Source organism: Malaya genurostris, chromosome 3 (genome assembly GCF_030247185.1).
Source record: "Malaya genurostris strain Urasoe2022 chromosome 3, Malgen_1.1, whole genome shotgun sequence".
NCBI lineage: Eukaryota > Metazoa > Arthropoda > Insecta > Diptera > Culicidae > Malaya > Malaya genurostris.
The window spans coordinates 265512699-265537445 of record NC_080572.1 but is presented as its reverse complement, the minus strand read 5'-3'; the positions used below and the strand labels follow the sequence as shown (position 1 = coordinate 265537445).

The following is a 24747-nucleotide window of genomic DNA, read 5'->3' as shown; positions in this document are numbered from 1 at the left end:
GTAGGAAATTTTATTGCGAGCAACAACGTTTTCCACTAGAAAATGAAGTGTTTAACACATGTACACATAATCTAATCTCGCACCTTAGTGAATTTGCACTTGAAATCTTAAAACAAATCGCTTTGGTTTTGTATTGAAAGGAAAAAGCATACTAAATTGAAGTGTTGTTTACTTATGAATCGATCGCGCAAATTTTTATTAGTGTATAATCATGTCTCGATTGTTTTTTTTTATGAGCAAGTGAAAGTTTCTCTTTGTTTACTTTTCTCTTTCAATTAATGTGACGTGATTTGAAAAGTATTCTAGTATTTTAAAATTTGTTGAAAGTCGAAGGTTTCATGTATTATTTTATTACAAAGAGGTGAGTGATAAACGTGGAAACCGCTTGGTAATTAACAGAAGAAAAGTAAACAAGGGGAAACTGTCACTTGCTCTTACGGACTTTTGAAAAATTAACCGAGATGTAGCATTTATCTACACATTTAAATTTAATTGCTGAATCTTGGTGAATAAAATACCGAGATTTGACCCGCCGTGTGCTCGATAATCGTATTAGTAAAACATATAATTACTGAGCACCTCGGCAATCCCAAATTTCGTAACTATCAGTAATTGCCGAAATTGTTTTATTATAAACTTAGCAAAAGCTCCCAGGAAAAAATCATGCATACCCGAGTCATCAGTAATGGAGCGCACAAAGAATTTTGCTTTGTTTGGAATAATTAACACATAAGCTAGGGTTGGAGAAGAGGTGTATTTTAGCAATCTTCATTATCAGAGGGCCAAACGCACAAAGTAATTTCTCTGCCTGCAAATGAACAGATATCTAAAAGTACACAACTAATTTTTTTTTCACTAAATCTCGTCAAAATAATTGCCGAGATTTACACCGCCGAGTAGTCGGTAATCATCTCAGGAAAAAAATTAAAATTGCGGAGTCTCGGTGAGCTCAAATTTGACAAACGTCAGTTATTACCCAAATTGTCTGCAAAAAGTTTACTGTCTGTTCAGCATAACCATTACTGAATTTCTTTTGAACTTCCGACAGAGAAAGCAGAATCTGGAAGAAGGAAGCTTTCTATATATAATCAACAATAATGTGTAGTTACTATACTCAGTGTTGGTGATTGCCGAAAATTTGACAGAAGCTGCTATATTGCTATCTATATTGTATACAACATTTTCAATCCGGTAGAAGATGCTATAAGAACTCGAGTCTCTCAATACATGAACCGCGAGAGAATTTTTCTACATTTCTTCGCTCCACTTCATACTCTGAGTATTTCACGGTCCATGAAAAAATATACAGTCTGATAATGATCGTTGCTGTGAGGAATTTCCCAAGAGAGGATCGCAAGTTAACAATTATCGCAGAAAATCGAATCGATGGTTCATCTTGATGTTTCTCATACTAGGTTGCAATATTTCAAAACCCTTGTGTGGAGCATTCACATACATTTTCATAGACACAACTTATACAAAGGTTATATGCACATAGTTAGAATAAGCGGCAATAGTGAAATGATTCTATCGCAATTATCAACTGCCTGTATAGAATCGGATCGCGAAACGAGAATAAGCGACCGTTTGTTGCTTCAGAGAGGATCTCCACAGCAGCGTGCTAACCTTTGATTCTCAGAAATGTCATCGAGAGAAATTCACTCTCGCACTGGTGTCTATTCTATGTTAAATGAGCCATGCCGGGTGTTTGTTGTTGCGATGTTTTCCATTTCTCTTTGATGGCACTGATTGAATCGTGTGAAGAGTGAAGATTGAACGTTCTTTGATACGATAAAAGCCATCCTTGACTATACTTATTGAATGGATCGTAGATTCTACCGTCCTCCTTTTGGACTAATTCCATTTTTTCCTAATGAACAACGGAAATTTTCTCCGAAATTTTTCGTCAGAAAATACCAAGCGAAAATGTAAAACGTTAACAACAGATGTCTACCCGAATTTCGGCAAATGCACATATTTTGAAATTGCGGCAAACGCATTTGCCGAACTCGGAATAATTGTTGATCACCGATGAGTTCAGCACAAGATTTTGACAAATCTCGGCAAAAAGATGTGCTTTGCCTAAATATCAGTAAATCTACTTAACGAATCTTGAAAAACAATAATATTGATTACTGAGTAATCAGTAGAACTATGTGTTGCCGAACGGTCTCGGCGGTTTACTTTACCACGATCAAGAATTGAGTTTAAGTGTGTATATTTGAGAAGTGAATCCAGAGATTCTCCTTTGCTTATCTTTTCGCGAAATATGGAGATCTTTTCCCTCACACAATTTGTATATTTTCTCATTTCACGAGAAGTGGCAACGTGGTGCGATGCAAAATCGACTAGTGACATTGCATGACAAGTGTTCTACCGAATCTCAGTAAAAGCATACTCGCTTTTCGCCTCGACAAACGACGTATTTGTTATTTATTGACAAGTTCAGCAATTTATGATACCAAGCTCAGCATAAAAAACCGTCACCGAGATATCAGAATAGAACTTTCGGAAAAAAAATATTTGAATTAATGAACAATCAGTAAAAGTTCGTGTTGCCGATCTAATTCGGCATATCACTATGCTGCGCTCTAGAATCGGTTTTAAGAATAAAGGGTTTTGAACCGTCTTACTAGCTCATCACTAGCTCGATTTCGATTATGAAATATAGAATTTCACCGATACTTTTTATGATTACACGATTTAAGTTTCACAATTGTTTGGTTATAGACGCATGTTTTAAATTCTGGCAGGAAAATAGTAAAATCAAAGAATAACAGTAGAATTCGATGGGAGATATTTCGGAATTTTGTCGATACTAAATAAAAAATGACTTCATGTGTTCTTGAAAATTTCATCAGAAAACAATTTAAAGAAATTTAAACATGATAACACAAATGTTGATTATAAAATGCTTGCTGTGATAGCGTACCAAAAAAGCAGGATGTTTTCAGTGACATATCATTTTTTTTTTATTTTTTCAATCCATACAGCAAAGATGATATGCCAAACTTTTATACAAAGGAATCGATCCGTTTCTCGTGTACGTGCATCATCATCGTTTCAATCTCAGTATCCTGTTGCACAGTTTAGCAAGTCACGATTCGTCTCCGATCATGCCGAAACAAACTAATCTAACCTAATTTGATTCAACCAGAGTCTCTTTCCGGCAAAGATATATTCGAACGGTATCTTTTAACTTTCAAAACGGTTAAGCATGTCAATCACGTTATTTATTTTATTTTATTTTATATATCTCTCTAGTTTAAGAAAGACATCCGTTGTTGAACTCGATAGTATGTCGGTGTAAAACCGGAATGGAACATTGGAATTTGTATCTAATGGGAAAAAACTATTACTTAAGAAGTAATTGTGTAGAATAAGTTTATGAAATCAGTAAGACAACCGACTTGAAAAGTAACTTAATCGGTGCGTGCTGCAATTAACTACTATGGAAAATTGTTGCAGAACCGATTAAAGCGATTATTCTTTCTTTAATTCAAAACAACACGTTACTAAAAATGCCTTCGGAGAAGTACAAAAGAGAGCTTCAGCAAACAGAGTGAAGGACAAAGAAGTGCTAATCAGAAAAAAAATAACGAAAACAAACCTTTTATATTCAAACCATTTTCTATACATTCACATATACTATACTCGATGCAAACAAATAACTATAATATGACACGTGTGTTTTGCCACGTTATCCGTGTTTCAGGACCGCCGGTTGAAGTGGGAGTCACCATGTATGTGCTGTCTATCAGTTCGCTGTCTGAAGTTAAAATGGTACAACTACTATGACTACGTACCTGTTCTTTTTATCTGATAATTCTTATACAATTTTTAAGTTTCTTACAATGTATACTTTTATTATAGCCAGCTTTGTTAGGTTTTGTGTTTTGTGCGTTTTTTTTTGTATTTATAAGACTTAACCGATTTCATTTCTTATAGTACACTGGAAAAAAAACGAAAAGATTAATTAGCATATTGTGCAGATTGTCCTTCCCTTGTACTAAGTTTCACCCAATTATAAAATATCTGTTTGAAACTAGTGGTTCAAAACCTATATTAGTATCATTTGCATCATTGTCACCGAAATTCTCGAATGAATAAGTATGTTGTTTATAGTAACCACTCCATATGATGTATTTGTTTCAAGTGAACGTATGAATCCATGTCTTCCGATCGTCTGCCTTTGAACAATATAGTTTGTGTGTGTGCGTACTTATAATCACAACAAAAAAAAAAATAGTCCGAAAAACCAAGCCAACGCTAGTATTAAATATTTCAAAACAATTCAGAGTAAAGCAAGAACCAATTGGGCACATTTCATTTCCACATCACCCTGTATCGTTGTCCGCCAAAAATGCAAACCCCTTTATAATCTGTCACATGTCCTTTGGCCGGAGAAGCAAAGAAAAGTTTTCTTCACGCACACCTTCAACCTTTTGACTATTATTACTACTACAATTACAAATCCTCTATCTTTCCCACACTTACTTACTCACTCACTCACACACACACACTTGTTCACTTGCAAATATTTTCCAAACTGTCGAGCACCTTACTGTAGAAAAACTTTATCTTGAACCCAAAAAAAATGAACATTCGTTTCAGTGCACTTTGCCAACACGCCTAGCAAAAGTTGCCACACAAACAGCGAATCACATTTCAGTTTCTTTGTCTCACAACAGACAAGTTTCACCAACGGATTCCAACTGGTTTATCTTCGATCAGCACCATATTATGAGTTGGCTTCTGGCCATTTGCTAAATTACCGATAACAACGTTTTTCAACCATCTTTTCACGATCGATAAATAAACAGCATAACACTTCCCAGCAAGTCATGAAAATATGTTTGCATTTCTGCAAACAAACCGCTTTAGACGATAGTCCAACGGTAAATATCTTCTAATCGTGCCCTCTATCTCTCATTTTTCCATCCCAGTGATGAGATTCTACATTTCAATCAACTCCTAAAATAATTTCCTCTGACCGCACCAGAAATACACGAAGCCTTCAATCGTAAACGGTTGGAGGTTCTCTCCACGTGAAAACTATGCAATAAACAAGCTCACACGATTTCATTTTCTCGAGCGGAAAGAGGAGAAGCGCTTCCGCTCACTGCAAACATCGTCAACACTGAACAACACAGAGCCCTATCCTTGCACTGTCCGTCCGACCGTCTGACCGTCCGTTTGTCCGTCCGTCCTATCCCGCCTCTTTCTTTTCTTGTCACCATTTACGGTGGGGGTGACGACTTAAAAGGTGCTGTGGATAGCTCATTCACGATAGGTGTGTAAACATACAGAAATAAAGGTTAGTGCGGAAAATCACCCGCCCCCTTTCTTTGCCCGTTCATTCGTTTTCGAATCCCAGCGTCATTTCCCAGTCAGTCTGGGGTGGAGAACGAAACAGGACACCGTACAGGGGGGGCCACGGAAATGAAATGATATGATTGAAAATGAAATGTGAAACATGCCACAACAACAACAACAACAAATACGCCGTCCACCGGGCAGAACCGGACGGAACGGCGGTGCGAGGAATGCTACCCACACACCACAAAAGTAAAAAAAACCAAGACTACCAAACTATCCCGGAACTGTTTATGACGAGTGACACGGCGATCACGAGTCGCTGTTCCGCTCAATGCCCCCGCCCCCTAACGACTGTCCGCGTAGAACGTAGATCGAAAGTGCGGCGACCAGTTTGACAGCCTGTGCTCTAAGAAAACTAACAACTATCATCGTCATCATCGTTATCAACATAAACTTTTCCGTCTTCTTGCACAAGTAGTCGACGTCCTGACAAGTCCCAACAATTTCAGCGAATCAAAATGTGATGAACGCTCCAAACACCATCACCACCAGTACTACTACTGCTAATACTACTACTACTACTACTAACATTACCACCACTTCAACTACAGCTAGGCTCAACTGGGGTTTTTCCGAGACGCAAAAGTGTTGTAAATGGCACAACAGCATCCGCAACACCTGGTCTCCGGAGTGACGATGGTTTCGATGTACTTCGAGGTTGGAAGCAAGCCACACTATAAATTCGAAACTGCCTGTGTAAGGTGCAAACTGCCTGTTAATAGCCAGGAAGACAGTTGCAGTTCTTTTGAGTGCTCCTCGTTTTTTTTTTTCTTTTTGCCTTTTTTGTTCTCACTTGTATCTGCTTTTGAATGGCAGAAGTCGTTTGCGGTTCCGAGCGGGTGGGGAAACTTAATTTTCTTGTTGATTTTCGGGGTGATTTTTGAGTTTAGTTGTCGTAGAATACGACAGCATCGCAAGCAAGAGTTTTCTCGAACGTTCACGACCATCCTCCTGTCATAGTAAGCACTTGAATACCCGTTTTTGCTGTAACACTACAATGGAAATAGAAAACTGACATTTTCATGCGCTACAATGAGCGAATTATAACACCCTGCTTCTGCTAGAACTGGTTTAGTATTCTTTATTTGAGAGACCTTCAGTCGGAGCAGAGCTTAAAATTGTCACGCATTCTCAATGAAGGAATCCTATCCAACAGTCTCATATTCGTTTTTATACTGTCTCATTCGTAAATGACCGCATCCAAAACAAACGAAGATATACGAAGCATTTTCGTCTCGTCTCTCATTCTCATAATTTGCAGGCGTTGTGACATTTGTTTCTCGTCATTTTCGTCTATTTTGAGTCAATAAAAATTACTTTTATTAGCTCTGATCCGCAGACTATTTCGTTTCTATCTGCTAGAACTGAATAAAAACTAATTTACTTTTTTTTATTGAACTTCAAACACTTTTCGTCATCGAGGTGCATTTACTGCTGTTGTAGAATTTCAGCCGTGAATAAATTCTGTTCGTTTAAAAGCTATTTGTTCAAAAATTTGTTCATCTCCCTCGTTAATTGCTTTATTGTTTTCAAAAATATTTCTGAGGCACTTTTCCCATTCTGAAGAAAGTATCTCTGAACCATCGTTTCTTCAGATGTCAAAAAAACGTTGATCTTGCAAATCATGTTTGACCTGTGGACATAAGAGAAAGAGTTAATGGGGGCCTAACCAGGACAACACGGAGGATGAATCATTAATTCGAGGTTTTGAACGTTCAAAAGTGATTCGTTTGACGCGAGGTGAAAGACCTTTGCATTGTCGTGATGAAGAAAAATTCTTCTTTGGTGATTCGAAATCCTCATATTTTTTAGAGTTCAGATTCCAACTCTACTCTAATGGAAAGGAAAGTTGAACACCAACTCTTCTATTTTCTGCTGCTAATTTTTGGCATAGTCGGTTGGCACTGTGTCGGAGTGTTGAGAATTTATCACAAGTTTACCCTGCAGTCGTGAATTTCTTCTTAGGTTTTAACTCTTCATATCGCTCAATTCCAGTGTTCTTACTGGATGTCAAATCTTCTGTAATTTATCGTTTTTTTTTATCAGAATTTTTCTTTCCCGTTATCCGCTGAATCGGAAACTACTATAAAATTCACAATAAAAATTGTCTTTGACTCATCAGTGCAGAGCAGCTCAAATTGAACTGCTTAATCCTAAACTCGGCAGTTCAATGTGTGGTTATGGTTATGTGACCTAGCACAAAATTTGGCTAACCCCTAGATGACCAAACCTGCATCGGCCAGAAAAAAGTCGAAAACACATTTTCGTTCGGCATGTCAGTAAAGACATTGCACTCCTTTGCAATGTCTTTGTTGTATTTTCACAACTTCAAGAGAAATGAATGAGAATTTTTAATGATTGTTAAAAAAAAAGGAAATGCATTTATAAGCAAAAAAAATGAAAGGCATTTCCTTTCATTCGAAACGAATTGTTCCTGTCAGCCTCACTCGCAAACAGTGATGGCATTTCATGAGAGTGATACACGCTGGTGTAAGATTCTTGTCTACACAGGGGATGCAAGAAGCGAAAATCACACAAAAAGGAAAGCGCACTTCTTCGTAGTGTCAAATAAACAGAATTTGAGTGTGTGCGCTTGTGGTTAAAGCAGCTGTTGCGAGTGAAACACATTCTCTTCGCACGGATCGCTCTCACGCGCTCTCGCTTTTTAAATTTATTGAAGGTAACGATGGCCTTGCTAAAACAATCTTTTTTGCAGCAATAAAAAACTAAATTTTAACGATAAACTGCGGTGTTGCTGAATATGCGTACCCCACGCTTCTCTTATGCGAACCGTACACCAGAGTCCTTACCGGCGTGCACAGAAAATATCGGGGATAATAACTTCACCCACCTCAGAGAATTTCAGAACTCTGCTCAAGCAATTTGGTATGATATACTGCTAGAGTTGAAAGAGAATAAACACTCGCTCTCATGATGCGTGCACACTTTATATAACAGTGGTGTATGTGTGGGAAAGAGAAGAGCTCTCGGTTGTGAAAACGAAATCCAGGTTCAGTCGAAAATGCAAGTGGAACTGTTGCATCCAAAATCATGCATATTTCTTTGGTTTCCCCCTCACTCTGTTTTCGTTTTGGGGCCAAGTTTTATACTCAATCGAAACTTGAAGAATCGATTACATCAACAATCGAGTGACGACAATTTTTTTTTCCTGTGGTTTGTTTGTAACTACCAATTTGCGCTACCGAAGGAATTTTCATATTTGGTAGCTTTCAATTATTCGTATTTTACACCTTGATTTTATTCATAGATTCGGCCGGTTTCCAAATACATTACATAAAAAAATGAAAATGAAAGAACTTAATACGAACAAATGTCCACTATGCTGTTGAACGTTTCCCTAACAACTCCCTATTACTAATAATTCTAAGAAATCAGTGCGCAATCCATCAAACCTATCTTCACAATTCAATGCTTTCGTCGCGTGATAAACAACTAATTCGGTTGTGATCATTCTGATCAAAAAGGGACTGCTTTGCCTCGATAGATTTAACAAGTCTAGTCATTGTCATTTCGACTTACGTCATTTCCCTAGAAGTGGTTTCACTTTAAGCTTTTTCGTTAAAAGAGTCATTTCGTCTAAAGGGTAATTTCCCCGAAATGGGCCATTTTACCGACATGGGCCATTTTACCGAAATGGGCCATTTTACCGACATGGGCCATTTTACCGAAATGGGCCATTTTACCGAAATGGGCCATTTCCCCGAAAGGGTCGTTTCCCCAACAGGATCATTTCTCCAACAGGTCGTTTCCCCGAAAGAGTTGTTTCTCTGAAAGGGTCGTTTCCCCCGAAAGGGTCGTTTCCCCGAAAGGGTCGTTTCCCCGAAAGTGTCGTTTCCCCGAAAGGGTCGTTTCCCCGAAAGGGTCGTTTCCCCAAAAGGGTCGTTTCCCCGAAAGGGTCGTTTCCCCGAAAGGGTCGTTTCCCCGAAAGGGTCGTTTCCCCGAAAGGGTCGTTTTCCCGAAAGGGTCGTTTCCCCAACAGGGTTATTGCTCCGAAAGGGTCGTTTCCCCGAAAGGGTCGTTTCCCCGAAAGGGTCGTTTCCCGAAAGGGTCGTTTCCCCGAAAGGGTCGTTTCCCCAAAAGGGTCGTTTTCCCGAAAGGGTCATTTCCCCGAAAGAGTCGTTTCCCCAACAGGGTCATTTCCCCAACAGGGTTATTGCTCCGAAAGGGTCATTTCCCCCGAAAAGGTCATTTCCCCCGAACGGTTCGTTTCCCCGAAAGGGTCGATTCCCCGAAAGGGTCGTTTCCCCGGAAGGGTCGTTTCCCCGAAAGGATCGTTTTCCCGAAAGGATCGTTTCCCCGAAAGGGTCGTTTTCTCAACAGGGTCATTTCCCCAACAGGGTTGTTGCTCCGAAAGGGTCATTTCCCCGAAAAGATCATTTCCCCGAAAAGGTCATTTCCCCGAAAAGGTCATTTCCCCCGAACGGGTCACTTCCCCGAAAGGGTCATATCCCCGAAAGGGTCATTTCCCCGAAAGGGTCATTTCCCCAAAAGGGTCATTTAGTTAAACCATATATGTGTTGAAATTCGCTAAGGCATAAAGCAGAAAGCTCTGGGTAAAATGGGCTTAACTTAAAAATCTAGACAGATGTGAGATTACCCTTGAGCGGTTTCGCTGTCTCGCTGTATCGCTCTAAATCATCCACAAGTATTCGAAAATGAACTTATTTGTTGAGAACAACTAGTCTGTTAGTTGAAATAGGATCTTTCGAATTGATGAAAACTTTTCTGCGAAATGACCATTTTCCGAAACGATCTTTGGAAAAATAGCTTTCGAAGAAACGGCTTTTAAATCATGGGTTTAGGCGAAATGGCTCACTCCTGATTACCATCCCGTTGGAGATGGTTGCGTAAAGCCGTTCACTTACCAACACGTTGGTTAAAAGTCTGACCGGTCTGACAAAAAAAACTACACATTTTATTCCAAAGTTCGATTTGATTCATCTAGGTATTCTTTTTGAAGAGCAATAAAATAGTTCCTAGTGCATTCGAACTCCATAATTTCACCTTAGCCTCATAAAACGCTTTTTAAAATTTCAGAACAATAAATAGTCGCGGGGGGCTAGATCTAGCGAATATGGTAAATGCGGCAGCCATTCGAATTTGAATTCAAGGAATTTAGTCATCGTAACGATAAGGTCGGTATGATCAGCACACTGGATACATTTCTTTTTGGTGTCTTTACGATGTTAGTTATCTCCTGCAACTTCACTTTTCGGTTTTCTTATGAATGTTTATCAAGCCATTTCTTTGCATACGCAGTATTTTTTTTAATTAAGCAGTGTTTTACCAACACATGAGACAACCTTTTCTCAACTGCATCTAATTTGTTATAAAGTAGCGTCACTAAAATGTCTTATTGCAACGTCACTATTGATGTCTCTTTTGAACGCTAGAGAGATTTCATAGTGATGCCATCTGTTTGTCAGATCTGAGTCTTACTGACCGATGTGTTGGTTTTCGTACTTCGGCTACTTGAACTGGTTTTTTATTTCAAATCGTCCAGCTTTTTAAGGACCAATAAATACCTGTACGATATCAGCTTGTTATAGTTGTGTAACCAATAATTCTTTTTCAGTAAAGAACTGAAGCACAAAATTCGTAGTCATATTGAAGACAACAACGATTCTCGACAGCAGATTCTCTGGTGTGAAGCCTTGCTATAATCCCAAATCGAAACATTCACGTCAAAATTCAGAAGTCAAGCACAGTTTTCCATATAGGAAAAAATGATCTCCTACAACTCTGCCCCCGCAGAAATTTGGCATCGTGCGAAATTTAAATTGGTAACAGTCTGAACCCCAGTTTGAGCCTAGCAATGTTTACGTATCTACCGTACAGTCGACGATTTTCATTCGATAGGACAGTGTCGCAAGAGCCGCAGTAGCAGTAGCTGCACAGCCCTCTGCCCATTGCTGGTGGAAAAAGAAAAGTCCAATCAAAATCCAGCAAGTAAGTCCAACTGCCAACGGTTATCAGCGGTCTTTTCTCGATAAGCATTCACTATTTGCTTCTTTTACTATTTGTTAACCAATATTTTGGAGTGAACAAATGAAAATTTTTTTTTCATCTTTGTCGTTCTTATTTTCACTTGCATTTGAATCTTATTATAAATAAACCTTTATTGATTTCGTTTCCGTAGGGCGTTTTCACTAAGTCACCGGTTTTTCGTCACCTTTCCGTTTAAGTTACTTTTTCCTCGATACCACCCATCTGTTTTTATTTAGTTGTTAAGCAAATTTAACGATACTTGCAATTGAAACTGAAGCAGGCGATGGGGACACAATAAACGCTTGTAAAAAAAAAAGTATTTACTGTATGTACTACTGTTATCTTGCATTTGAATTGTTTACAATATTGCAAACTTATTACAGTTTACTGTCGAAGAATCCAACTTTCATCAACCTGTATAGTGTATAGAAAAATTTACGTCATATCGAGATTCGGTCTAGGTCGGCAAAATGCAACTAAATGTTGACAATCTGAAGAAGCATAAACTGAGCAGATTTTAGACGTATCATAAGGAACGAATCCCAGCTTTCCGCGATTTTTCACTGTAGGATCAATACTCGCAGAACTCGTCATGTTTGCGTAAATGAAACAATGCATTGATTTGGTTTTCATAGATAAAAACATTGTGTGAGCTTAGAAAATTTACATGAAATCATTTTGTTTACGTTCCATCCTTTAGTTTTGATTAATTCGTCAGATCGGTTACAAGTTTGTTAGCCACCAGAGATGACATTTCCGGACAAGCCCAAAAGCATCACTTTGAATAGAGAATCAAGATGACTATACTGAACAAGTTTTTCGTCAGAACAATGAGAGACACAAGACAGATACGCTTTTCCCTCACTTCTTTGAACCCATGTGCGATGGATCAACCCAACCAAATCACTATAAAACCACAAAAAACAGAAACGAACAACTATTCATATCGAATTGCGAACTCTGATTCCAGGTCCCCCGGTGGAAGTTGGTGTTACAATGTATGTGCTGAGTATCAGTTCGGTGTCGGAAGTTCTAATGGTACTTAACAGCCTTCACATACTATTATCCACAATGATTTGTAACTCCCGAAACAAAATACCAAATAGCTATTACTCAAAAGAATACGCTAGCCAGCATGGGGAGCCGTGGGTTGAGGGGCCAATTTTTGTGAGTGGACTCCAACGGGCTTTCTCCGTTTTCCGCAAACTGGAACTTTCGAGAAATACAAGGGCACTTTGCAAAATGCCACACGAAACCGAACCGTTGCGTTCCTAACTGTGAAACGAGAGGGAAAGATAGAGAGTCCATGAACAAAAAGAAACCGAAACCCACTCACGTCGTACAGTACTATAACTTTCTGTCTGTTGTTTATGTCAAGTGTATATTGTACTCGGAAAATAACTGCATAATGCGATATGCTATTTTTCATACTGTATTGCCTTATATATAACCGAACGTGTATACGCTTTGTATATTAGTTTTCTTTATTGTTTGTTTGTTTTTTTTGTTTTTGTTCCAACCTTCAGTTGAAATCGACCGGTCGACGGAATTCCTAACTGTTAAATGTTACTTCGAGGCGCTTTTCATCACACGACCGAAACGAAGCTATAGAACTGCAGTTTTCACTGAACATTCCTTACCTTAGTCAAGTGCAAACAACTTCGATCATGAATCGACCATAAAAATAAAGTACCATTGCTACGTTTCGATCAGTTCCGATGGAAAACCGTTTCAATTTACTTCCGTTTTACGTTTACTCTTTGGTTTGCGTCTCACAACCCTGAATACTTCGGTTGTGTGCATGCACGACAGTACATATATCGATATAATATATATATTATAAGAATGTTTTCATTACTACCCCCTGTCCCAAAATTTTTGGAAAATTACGTTCCGCCTTTTGCGTTTTCTTGTAATCTAAATGTGGTCGAGACGTATCATCTTCGGATATTTTTCTCGGGAGCAAAACCGACCCAAAATATCGATTGCCTACATTCAGTTGGAGCATAATCGTTACTGTCCATTTCCATTTGTTTTCTTGTTTTCTTTACTACATTTGTTTGATTATCCCTCGTGTGCGAAGAATGAAAGATACGCGTCACCTGCTCAAACGACATGATATACGAACTCCTTAGCAGTAGGCTTTTTGTGGCTACACATAATACTTACCTATAAATATATGTATACGTAACATCTATCATTCGCTTGTTTTGTGAGTTTGAACGGGCAAATTACTTTCTTACCATCAACGAAGACTACAATGGCAAAAGCTTTGCAACAATGGCGATTGAGAAGCGAAATCTTCCCACTCCCTAACCGCAACTAAGCACTGCACAGTAATTCTGGACCACGCTAAAATTTCCGTGTATAAAAACAGTAGAATACTCTTTCTAGTTCGTAAGATACGCAGCGTCAGGCAATGTTAGGTACAAGTGTTTCTGTTTATCATTTCTGATTTTGCATAAACTTTGCGTTCACCGGGCCATTTGCCGACATTTTTTTTGCAGATTGATTTCACACCAATTTCGCCTGTATTTAATTGTCCAGGAACCAAAGAAACGAGAGCGTTCATCATGGTGCTTTGATTTCAGGTGTGGCGAAACAGATCCCTAGTAGGACTAATTAAGGCTCATGAGAATAATTTTAAAAAAAGAACAAGGGTCAAGCGGGTAACAAGATTCTAGGGTTACTTAACAAAAGATTCAACCGTTTTCACATGGTCATTAGAGGGAGATAATGAAGCGGGTATACAATTTCACTTTTGAGTATGATCTACATTACACGCAGTGAACTTAAGGGATCGAAAATGTGTAGACTCTACCATTTTATTCTACAAATATTAAGCCGAATAAACAGAACAGTTCTAGCAAAATTTCCTCTTAGAAGCGTTTAAACGATCACCGTAAAGACGTTTTGCTATCTATTTCTGTTTCTCTATCCATATTCTACGCAAATGAAATCCTCCCAATTGTCCTGTTTTTTCAAAGAATCTGGCGGAAACTAACTGTTATCCCAATGGCTCACCACAAAATCTTAAACGGACTAAAACGGTCTCATGACTACCGTGTCTACGGACAAACTCTCGTGAAATGCTTCGAGCATGCACACTTGTAAATAGTGCTATCGATGTATTTGTTACAACTAAACTCACAACTCGAGATATTTACGGTTTCACAGTTTGACTCACATTTAATAGCAATATACAGGAAACATGTTTATCTTTCGACGTATTTGCCGCAACCTTCACTGAGCAAAGATATGAAAAATTTACTTTAATCTTACTGCTTGATTTATTCCAAGAGCGTGGTGAGGAAATAATGGTCAAAATAGATCTTACCGACGATCGTGACACTTATGAGTAAGCAAAGAGGTTCAGGCCTCTCAAAACAGTCGATCACTATATCAGGGATGTTAGTTTGAGCGTACATCCGCTACAGGAAATGTAACATGCATGTCAGCGTGGTAAGTCCATTACAACTCTGTTATATGATGTTGTTTACTATGTTGAGATAGTTTTCTCACTAAATCAATCTTATTTGGACATTTTCCAATATATTGAAGGTGCCTTCAATTCTGCGCGGTTATACTGGTGTCTACTGTCGTGAAAAGAGACTATAGCAGTATCATTCACTTGGTGGATAGCGATTCTGTGCGGTGTACCATCGGCACTTCAGCAGAGAATCTGTGTTAAACGAATTTATTAGTGTCCCGACAGTCAGGCAGCTTTAGAGGCACTCAACTTTAGAGCACTCAGTTTGAAGACTTCGGCATTTGAAATCAAATGGTGACAATTCAGAAGACTGAGTATCATTCGTGTGACGATGGTTCATATCGTCTGATACGTAATCGCCCTGCATTCACGCAACTACGTATCTGGGATCTTGGTTCTCCATATAAAGTAGTATCTGTGTATCGTGAGCTAAAATTGAAGAATACTCTATCATTTCATATCTAGTGTAGAGAAACTGTTGTCAGAGAAGTTCATCATTCTTCAAGAAGTGAATGAATACTAAATGGAATCAGAAGTCTCGGGCCTAACAGAGAAAAAGTTGATTTTTTACCTTGAAAACTTTTTTATTCTTCAGTATAATCTCCATCTAGAGCCATCCACTTGACCCATCGGTCATCCAACATTTTGATGCTCTTTGAAAAAAAATATGCCAAGGCCTTCAAAAACAGGCTTTTGTTTCTGTAATGACCCTGGAGAAACTTTTTCAGGTTTGGAAATAGGTAATAGTCGTTGGGGGACAAGTCTGGAGAACACGGTGGATGGTGGACCAATCCGTTTCGCAAATCTTTCAATTTCACCGTTACTTTTATGCATGTATGCACTGGTGCACTCTTTTCCATAGCTTGATGAAAACTAGAATTCGTCTGACACGATCAGCTGTTATTCAAGCGCTGGTGAATAGATTGTCATGAAATTTGCGATTGGACCATCTAAAGGTTTGTTCTCAACAAATATGTACACGGATCGAAACTATTCACATCTTTTCTGTGAGAGACCCAGGACTTTTCATTGCATGTAGTATTGGTTGTATTGACTTTAGAATGTTGAGATAGAGTTATTATACAACATGAGACTTGTTTTGGACAACGATCAAACGTTTTCGGAGCCGTCTGAACTATTCCGAGTAATCGATGTATTATCTAAATTTAGTTTAGCTTGACTAAGTTGACCGCCCGTGAGATTCTGGCGATTGATCAAAAACCATGTTTCCATGTTGAACCAAATACATGATACTTGGGAGTAGTAGATCATGCTCAACGTGCAACCTAAACTGACTTAGAGCATTAAATGATCACAGGTCAGAATTTGTAAAATCACAAAAAAAAAATATTATTTTTATTTTTTATTTAAGTGTAAATAATTTGGTTCATTTTGATTATTAAAATGATCAATCAGGTGTAAACCTAATTTTGTGTTTAGGGCACATAACCGTTTTGATTTTTTTTTAATGTTTCGTCTTAGACTCATCAGTGAATAGCAGTTCAAATTGAACTGCTTAATGCAAAACTCGACCGTTCAAATTAGGCTTACTGAATGACCAAACCTGAATCGGCCAGTTAGAGTCTAAAATCCGTTTTCGTTCAGTACGTCAGCTTAGACATGGAACTTAGGTACCAAACAAAAAGTGTTCTGCAAATAGCAGAATTTTACGTCTGTTTAGCGGTTCAAATTGAACTACCGAGTATTGCATTAAACAGTTCAATTTGAACTTAAAATGACTTAAAGTTGAAAAAAAATGTCCAGAAATCAAATGTCAAATGTTTTCATAAATTTTATATAAAAAATATGAAGAAATTTTTGCTGATTTTTATACAATAAGTTTAATTTTATTGTATTATCTGCAATATGTGAAAGTTTTATTCAAATATGTTTATTTGTTAAAGAATGGCACGACTTTATAACAGGTTTTACGAAAAAAATCATTTTACTTAATTTTTCAGAAAAAAGTCATTTCAATGATCAAATGAAACCAAATTGTCAACACATGAACGAAAAATTAAAATTTTGATTTTTTTTGTGATTTTTCGAATTTGAACCCACAGTTCAAATTCTCTGGACGAAGCAAAAGTCAATCGATTTGAAACCAACCGAATCCCGCGAAATCAAGGACAATTATTTTATAAGAACAATCTTCAAAAATGGAAATGACAGCTGATTTATTTACATCTATTTATATAACCCCGGCTTTAACCTAATTATGGTCGTTCACCGGGGCGGAAATTGGTTAGAGGACAGCTTTTTTTATTAATTAGGCGTCTGTTTAAAAAAAATCGAAATGCATTGGTAATATACTAACAAAACTTATAAATTTGATCCTCAGTCTCTAGACAGTCGGTTACCGAGAGAGAGAATATGCAGTTACACTAAGGACTTTTTTACGCGGATTTAATGCAGCTTTTTGAGCGGAATCTCGAAGTAACGCGATTTTTTAATCGGATTTCCCAAGTCACACGGTTTCTTTACGCGGATTTAAAAAGTAACGCATTTTTTACGCAGATTTCCGAAATTACGCGGATTTTCGAAATTACGGGGTCTTTTTTCCGCAAATTCAAAGTTTTCTTATTTAGTTTTTTTAAGTCCACTCTCTGACACTTTTTTCATAAAAATATTTTTTCAGATTACACCAGATCTCAGAGTCCCAAAGTCGATTTTTCTCAAACAATTTTTCTAGATTACACCACATCTCAAAGTTTCATAAATTTCTAAAATCTTTGGCACCAAAAAAAATTCTTCAATTTTGCGGTTTTCTTCTTCGCAAATTCGCAATCGCGGTTCCAAAGTCGATTTTTAATCAAACAATTTTTTTGAGATTGCACCAGATCTCCACGTTTCATGCATTTTTAGGACATTTGGCATCAATAAAATATCGTTAGTTTTGTGGTTTTTCACACGAATTTCTGTAGTTACGCGGATTTCCGAAGTTATGCGGGTTTTTACGCGGATTTCCGTTGTTACGCATTTTTTACGCGATTTTGCAAAGCTAAGCGGTATTTTTCTTGCGCAGTTTTTTTTACCCGGTACGTATTCCCCGCGTAAAAGAAACCTCAATGTATTTTGATTGCAGGTCAATTAATCCTAAACTGAGGTGCTATGATAATGATATAATAAAACAATAGTTAGAATTTTTGGATTTATATTTCATTATTTTCGCATTTAATTATGCTCTAAAGCTACTTTCATCCTAACAGTTCCACGTCAAATTTTGAACCTGTCTCGTCATAATATTCTATCTTCTATTTGGCTGTCACAGTAGACAGTTCAGCTATTTCAACTGAATATATCTAATATAACCAAAACGTCTGAATACAGAAGAATTCAGACTTGGCCATTCGACCTACTCAGACTATATAATTCGTATTTCTTCCAGAAAGATTCCTAGTTGGTCATACAAACTTAACAAAGCATGAAAACAGCTTATTTAATGAACTACGCATGTTGTTCTAGTGGAATAATTTTATTGCTGACGAATCGCTATATTCGAAAAAGAAACAAAGGACGCGGACAAATTTGGCACACCACCATCTAGACGGCTTAGAGCGGCTTAACATTGGAGAACTAAATTTAAAGTTTAGTTAGTGATTGAAACGCGAGAAATTTAAAAAAAAACTGCAAACAACTAAGCGAAACACTTTCAATCAAAGCTTCTCTAACAAATCACCACGTAAGAATAAGCGATGAGGAACGCATATGAATTGAGCTCATCACAACCTATAATTTCGAGGAGCGAAAGATAACACAAAAGAAGCAAAATACTTCTTTCCGATTAGACTTTTCTTGAAAGCTCTAACTGCTGCTAGCCAGAGTAGATAAAAGTCATTTTTGACAACACAATAGCTTCACAATCGTGATATTTTCGTTTTCCGCTCATTCATTTTCGTTTTGAGCAAAGAACGTATATTAATCAGGACCGAAATTCAACCGATACTTCGAGAGTCGATAATGACAAGAAATGGCTCACTATGATGTTTACCTACTGTTGGAAGTATCTAATATTTTCTTCGTTATCGGAGTAGTTTTGGTAGTATTTTAACATGAAATTATAGGTATTTTCAGAATTTTACCATTATTGTCAGTATCTAATGGGAAAAAATACTAACGAATGAAAAGTGGAACCTAAAACTTACAAAAAAGCTACAGCAGTGACGGAACTCGTATCGAATCTAAGAAGATTTTTTTGCCGAATCAGGCTAATTGAACAGAATATCCAAGCATGCGAAGCTGTGTTCGGACGCCAGCAGTTCAAGTAGTTCAGTTAGTTCAGTGGCCGAATATAGGCATGAGTCAATCTCGTGGAAATGAATTTTTTGTCATAATCGAAAGCCATGCCATAATCGAAAAGCTTCCAATATCTTTTGATTGGAACAAAATTCTAGGAAGTTCGGAGTGTTGCAGTCCTATGATACAATGTTGATGTTGCCTCCTGCATTACATTCTTGAGCCGCTTTACCACAATAGCAAGACGTCAAACAAGAAGACACAAAACACACAGTCCATGTGCTCATGTTTAATCGTACCTACAGTTATGTAAATTCTGCTTTTCAAACCGCAGCTACAAATAGCCTGCCAAACCAAATACTTTTTGAATAACTTTTAAAACTTTTTGACCGAGGTTCTCGGAGTGATTTTTGTATGTCACGATACAAACCGTGTGTCAAAATGTTGGACACAGCTTCACATAGTGTCGATTCTAGAAGTTTTACGCCTCTTCGGACCAGAAAAACAATCTGAGGCATCGACTTACTCATCACGCTATACCCGTCCCCCTTAGATGGTGCTAATAAACCAAGGAAAAATTTTATAGTGCTAATGCCCTAACGCAAATGACAGAATGTTGCAAAACCACACCCTCAATTTTTCACGATACGTTGCCGTATGAATTTTATTCTCTGGAACTGAAACAATCAGCAAACAAAATTCTTGAATGGAATAAGCAATATGAGCGTAACAGAAAATCATCATTATCATCTGTCTCTATAATGATCCATGATATGTGCTCTGATAAATACTGATCTCGTACCGTTTCTTTTACCAATGATTATCAATCATATCAATTTACTGTACCGGAACTGACGAAACCATTCGTACCATGGTGTCTATCTATAATCACATGATTTGAAAACGCTTCAATAATATGTCAAGAGCGGCAGGCAGTAGGAAAAATCAAATCCTACACCCACAGGAAAACTTTCTTTCGAACTTGCCAGAGTATGTTTCCTATCTCTCTCGTTGTATATATATTTTTTTTCAGGACGCCATTGATTGCCATCGCAGCTTGATGAACGCTCTCTCGTTTCAACTATCTTTTATTTTTCTGTATGACGCTCGATCATCATTATCACTAGTGGAAACCAAATCAAATACTAAAATATATGTATATGTATCTTATAGCATATTGTATTGAGTTTATGTTGAACAGCAATGCAGTAATTATTGTTGAAAGTGTCGATTAGTAATCTATTACCAGAACAGAACAGTTTGCTTACCGATGAGTCCAAGATATATGCATTTGTCAAGAGCCAACCAAAAGCAACAGAAACGACGCTGAAACAAAAAAAAACAGTACAAAACAAATCATTGTATACTTGAACAAAGTAATTTAAACTACTGTCACTACAGGACGTGACCCATTGCCCGCCTGCAAAATTTAATTTGTGATATTTCCGTTCTTATTTCTATATAGTCATATAACCGATTCGTTGTGTTTGTACTTCATTCGCCTTCTCAGTTTTCTTCCGTTTTCCGTCGTTGCGTTTTCGAGTTTTCCGACATTTTATGTGTGTAATCTTATTTTATTCTGTATGAATTAATCATTCCATAAATTGCGTTCGCTCTTAGATATACTACAAAAAAAACTTTAAACCATTCGTAAGGTCAATGTCTGGAAATCTTGATTGAAATCAAGACAGTTATGAAGAAGCCTGTCATATTTCTACCTCTCTTCCTCTAACCGAATCTGGAAACTGAAAATCAAACACTGTTTCGTATGTCTTTTCTTCCCTGTACTTCTCTGCTATGTCTATCTATTATTAATACTGACTCTATATGCGATTTATTTAATTTGAATGAGTTTCTTCCATCTTTTTCGCCCGCTGCTATCTGAAACTATCTATCTCGAAGTAATTTCCTACATCTGTTGTTCCCGAGCAAAGAAAGAAAAAAATACTAAAACGTGCAAACGTCACATCAGTGAGAAGTCTTCTTCAAAACTGACTTTATATCAATAAAAGAAAACTTCTGTCGTTCTTGCAGAAAATTCATTTCGTTAGTTCGAGTTCCCCGCAACGTCCTCCGACCGTACCGTTGGTTTCGAACCGTTCTAGGGTTCAACTTTGAGACACTCCTGAGTTAATTTCGGCAAAGGACGAAAATTATTTCCAATTCTGTTCCACACCTCCATCAGTTTCATTTTTCGTAAGTCGCACATCGGTACTCTAGAGATACACTCGAATGCGCCACGTCCTATATTCATGATGTTTTAGTTCATTTCAAACGATTTTTTTCCATACTTCAATGCTTCTCGTATGTGACTTAGGTATTGGATTGAGCTATCGAGCTTCGGATTAGTTCAGTACTGCTTCGGTGTTTTGAAACTCCTGTATTTGTTAGGTTTGTTTTAATTGCAAATTCTACAAATGTTCGCATGAACAATTTTATCATCTTCCCGGAGGAAACCGGAGAAAACCGGCTACGAGAGCAACCAACGAAATTGCGATTGACTCGTGACAGACAACCGCAACGAATCGTGTGTTTGTGTATAGGAACATTTGATTTCATTTGGTTTGTTTCCTGGTTCTATTTTGTCTGTTGCTCTGATATATATACTTTTTTCTTTATTTCAATCTAATCCCGACTGCAGAGCAGTTCACCGTGCCACCGGAAAGACCAACATTGCTAACAAAAGCAATACCCAAGTAGAATGCGCTATGTTGCTTTTCCTATACCGTATGAATGTGTGAAGAATCCAGACATATTTATTTCAGTACAGATTATTCTTCATCCAGCAGCCACCGTACACGAGAGTGAAAACAAAAGAAATACGTAGGCCGCTGACAGCGGGTCACATTTTCGCTCCACTGTAGAATCGCACTGTTAGGTGGCTTTATGGAACCCTTACCAGTGGTTGTGGATCGATGGTACAGTGAGTACAGCGACGGGACGAGGCAGAAAACGGAATAACAGCCTGGTGCCAGCACAATCACGAAATTAAATCAATTAAAACGATCTGCCATTTAATGTGACTAGAAACAATTTAGCTTAGAAAGGAAAATACAAAATTTTAAGTTAATTAGTAACTTAAGGAAAAGAACTAAAGCCAACTCGATTCCTCTATTAGATCTCTCTTCGTTATAGACAATAACTGGGAACACATATAACACTATCATACATAATATAGATATAGATGCAAATAAACTCGATTAAAAATTAAGTTTAACTCAGAAAAACAATCCCTTAATCAAATAAAAATATACCGCACAAAGTTTGTGCGACAATAAAATTCATATTCAGCTAAATATTCAAAGCATTTACAACACTTCTCTTATTTAAACCTCAACCTTAAAAAATACAAATGTTCGTGATTTGGCAGCTGAGTAAAATATTTTGTCAATATTCATAAAGATTATAACACATATCGTTACATTACAGTGAGTACAAGAGTGCAATTCCAGAAATGTGTAGCAGGTCATCAGACTTCAAATACTCCGATTGAAATGAAACTTCTTTATGACAAACCATTTATTTTTTTTTTTCGAATGGAGAAACCAAAGCGCCTCAAGACTAATAAATTTTTGTGTGTACATTTTTCATATCATTGTAGCTCAGAAGGTAAGTCGATGCCTTCCACGCTACCCACCTAGGTTCGACTCCCAACCCCGCACATAGAGTCAACAAGTTTTTTCTGGCAAAGAAGATAAATAATTAAATTTACACGACATGTAAATCAATAGCCATAGTCAATTGCGTCTCGTGACGAAATTTACTAAATGTGAACTGCTTAAGTGGTTTATCAGGTGTAACCAGTGTTGGTGATTGCCAATAATTTGACAGAAGCTGCTCGATATTTATCTATATTGTATACAACTTTTTCAATCCGGTAGAAGATGCTACAAGAACTCGTGTCTCTCAATGCAAGAAGCGTGAGAGAATTTTACTACATTTCTTCGCTCCACTTCGTACTCTGAGTATTTCACGGCCCTTAAAAAAATTGAAGTCAGTCTGATAATGATTGGTGCTGTGTGGAATTTACTAAGAGAGAATCTCAAGTTGACAATTATCGCAGAAAATCGAATCGATGATTCGACTTGATGATTCTCATACTAGGTTGAAATATTTCAAAATCCTTGTATCGAGCATTCACATACATTTTCATAGACACAACTTATACAAATGTTATATGTACATAGTTAGAATAAGCGGCAAAAGTAAAATGATTCTATCGCAATTATCAACCCGTATAGAATAGGATCGCGAAACGAGAATAAGCGACCGTTTAAGGCTTCAGAGAGAATACCCACAGCAGCGTGCTAACCTTTGATTCTCAGACAGGTCATCGAGAGAAATTAGCTCTCGCACTGGTGTCTACTCTATGTTAAATGAACCATGCCGGTTTTTTGTTGCTGCAATGATATCCGTCCTTGGATGTAACAGTTCATTGTAAGTGACAATTAAATAACGATATACTTTCGGATGGGGATTTTTATTGAACTCATTTCGTATCATCGATACTATAGAGAAATTTAGCGCTCTGCACGTCGAGTTAATCTGTCAATAGCTTCATTAGTAAAATCGCTTCAATGTTGCAACTGACACAACAATTCGTTTTCAACTGCCATAAGCATAAACCACTGAGGCCTCTCTTGGACTTGTGCACACAAGTTCTCACAAAGTTAAATGTGACAGAGAGAATAACAAATCTCAGAGCTGAACTCTGATGACTACGAAAAAGCGATATCATAAGATCGTCGAGTTCGAGGTTTCCATACGAAAGTATCACTCGATCGAATTACAAAATGCAAATTGGCACATTCGATCCAAATAATTCGATCTGATTCCAAAAAACAGAAAAGGGGTGTATATTCGATACCATTCGACCTGTTTTCATCGATTAAATAGAGATTGAATGTGGATGGGGGTGCAGGTAATTCCTTCAATTTGACAGGTTGAGCAGTTCACGAAGTGCACATGAGGACAAGACGCCACTGATAATATTAAATAGACATCAGTTCAACCGAAAATTCGATTGAGAACTATGATGGTTGTAAAACTGGATTGGAATGAGTTGATTTATCAGTTAACAAGACTGTATTTTCAAATTTACACTTGGTTCTGCTCTTGAAGTATATTGAATAATGCAGAACTATAAAACTTTGAATGCTATTTTTTACTCCAAATATGTGCATGAAAGAAGACGTAAATTTAAAAAAAAATCTGTAGCCCGAGAGGTGAATAACCTTAACATTAAAACCTCTATAATCGAAACAAAATCAAAGAAAAATTTGTGGCTCGGAAACAATTAGTTGCAAAAAATTGTAATCATCGTAGCAAATCGATTAGGCATTCGAAATTAATACACTGAAAAACAGCCGATCGTTTTTTCGAGAATTGAAAAATATTCCGAAAAAAATCAAAATAATATATAACGTCTTTTCACATTTTCTCAAACAATTTAATTTTAAACTTATACCTGAATTATGTTGATGTTAGTTTCATTATTGTGAGTTAAAAAGTAAAGAAGTCACAGCATTCTTAGACATTTTTGTAGCCTTAACCTTGTGATAAAAATCTGTGATCCTTGCATTTTATGTAAAAATCTCTCGAAAATGGATGCTTCTAGGAAAATGGCTATCATG

General features: G+C 37.4%; 1 protein-coding gene across 11 annotated transcripts in view; it reads left to right on the top strand.

Annotated features, from left to right (window-relative positions):
* Positions 1-24747, top strand: part of LOC131439306 (gamma-aminobutyric acid receptor subunit beta) — a 206343-nt gene that overhangs the window by 86295 nt on the left and 95301 nt on the right. For 8 of the 11 annotated variants that reach the window (XR_009231098.1, XM_058610178.1, XM_058610171.1 and 5 more), the window contains exon 4: positions 3716-3783. Coding sequence is in view for 10 of the 11 variants with exons in the window: in XM_058610178.1 (XP_058466161.1) it covers positions 3716-3783 (68 nt within the window). In the remaining variant the exon portion in view is untranslated. Of the gene's footprint in view, positions 1-3715; positions 3784-12358; positions 12427-24747 lie in introns of all 11 variants that reach the window. The other 3 variants (XM_058610172.1, XM_058610180.1, XM_058610173.1) reach the window with 1 other exon arrangement.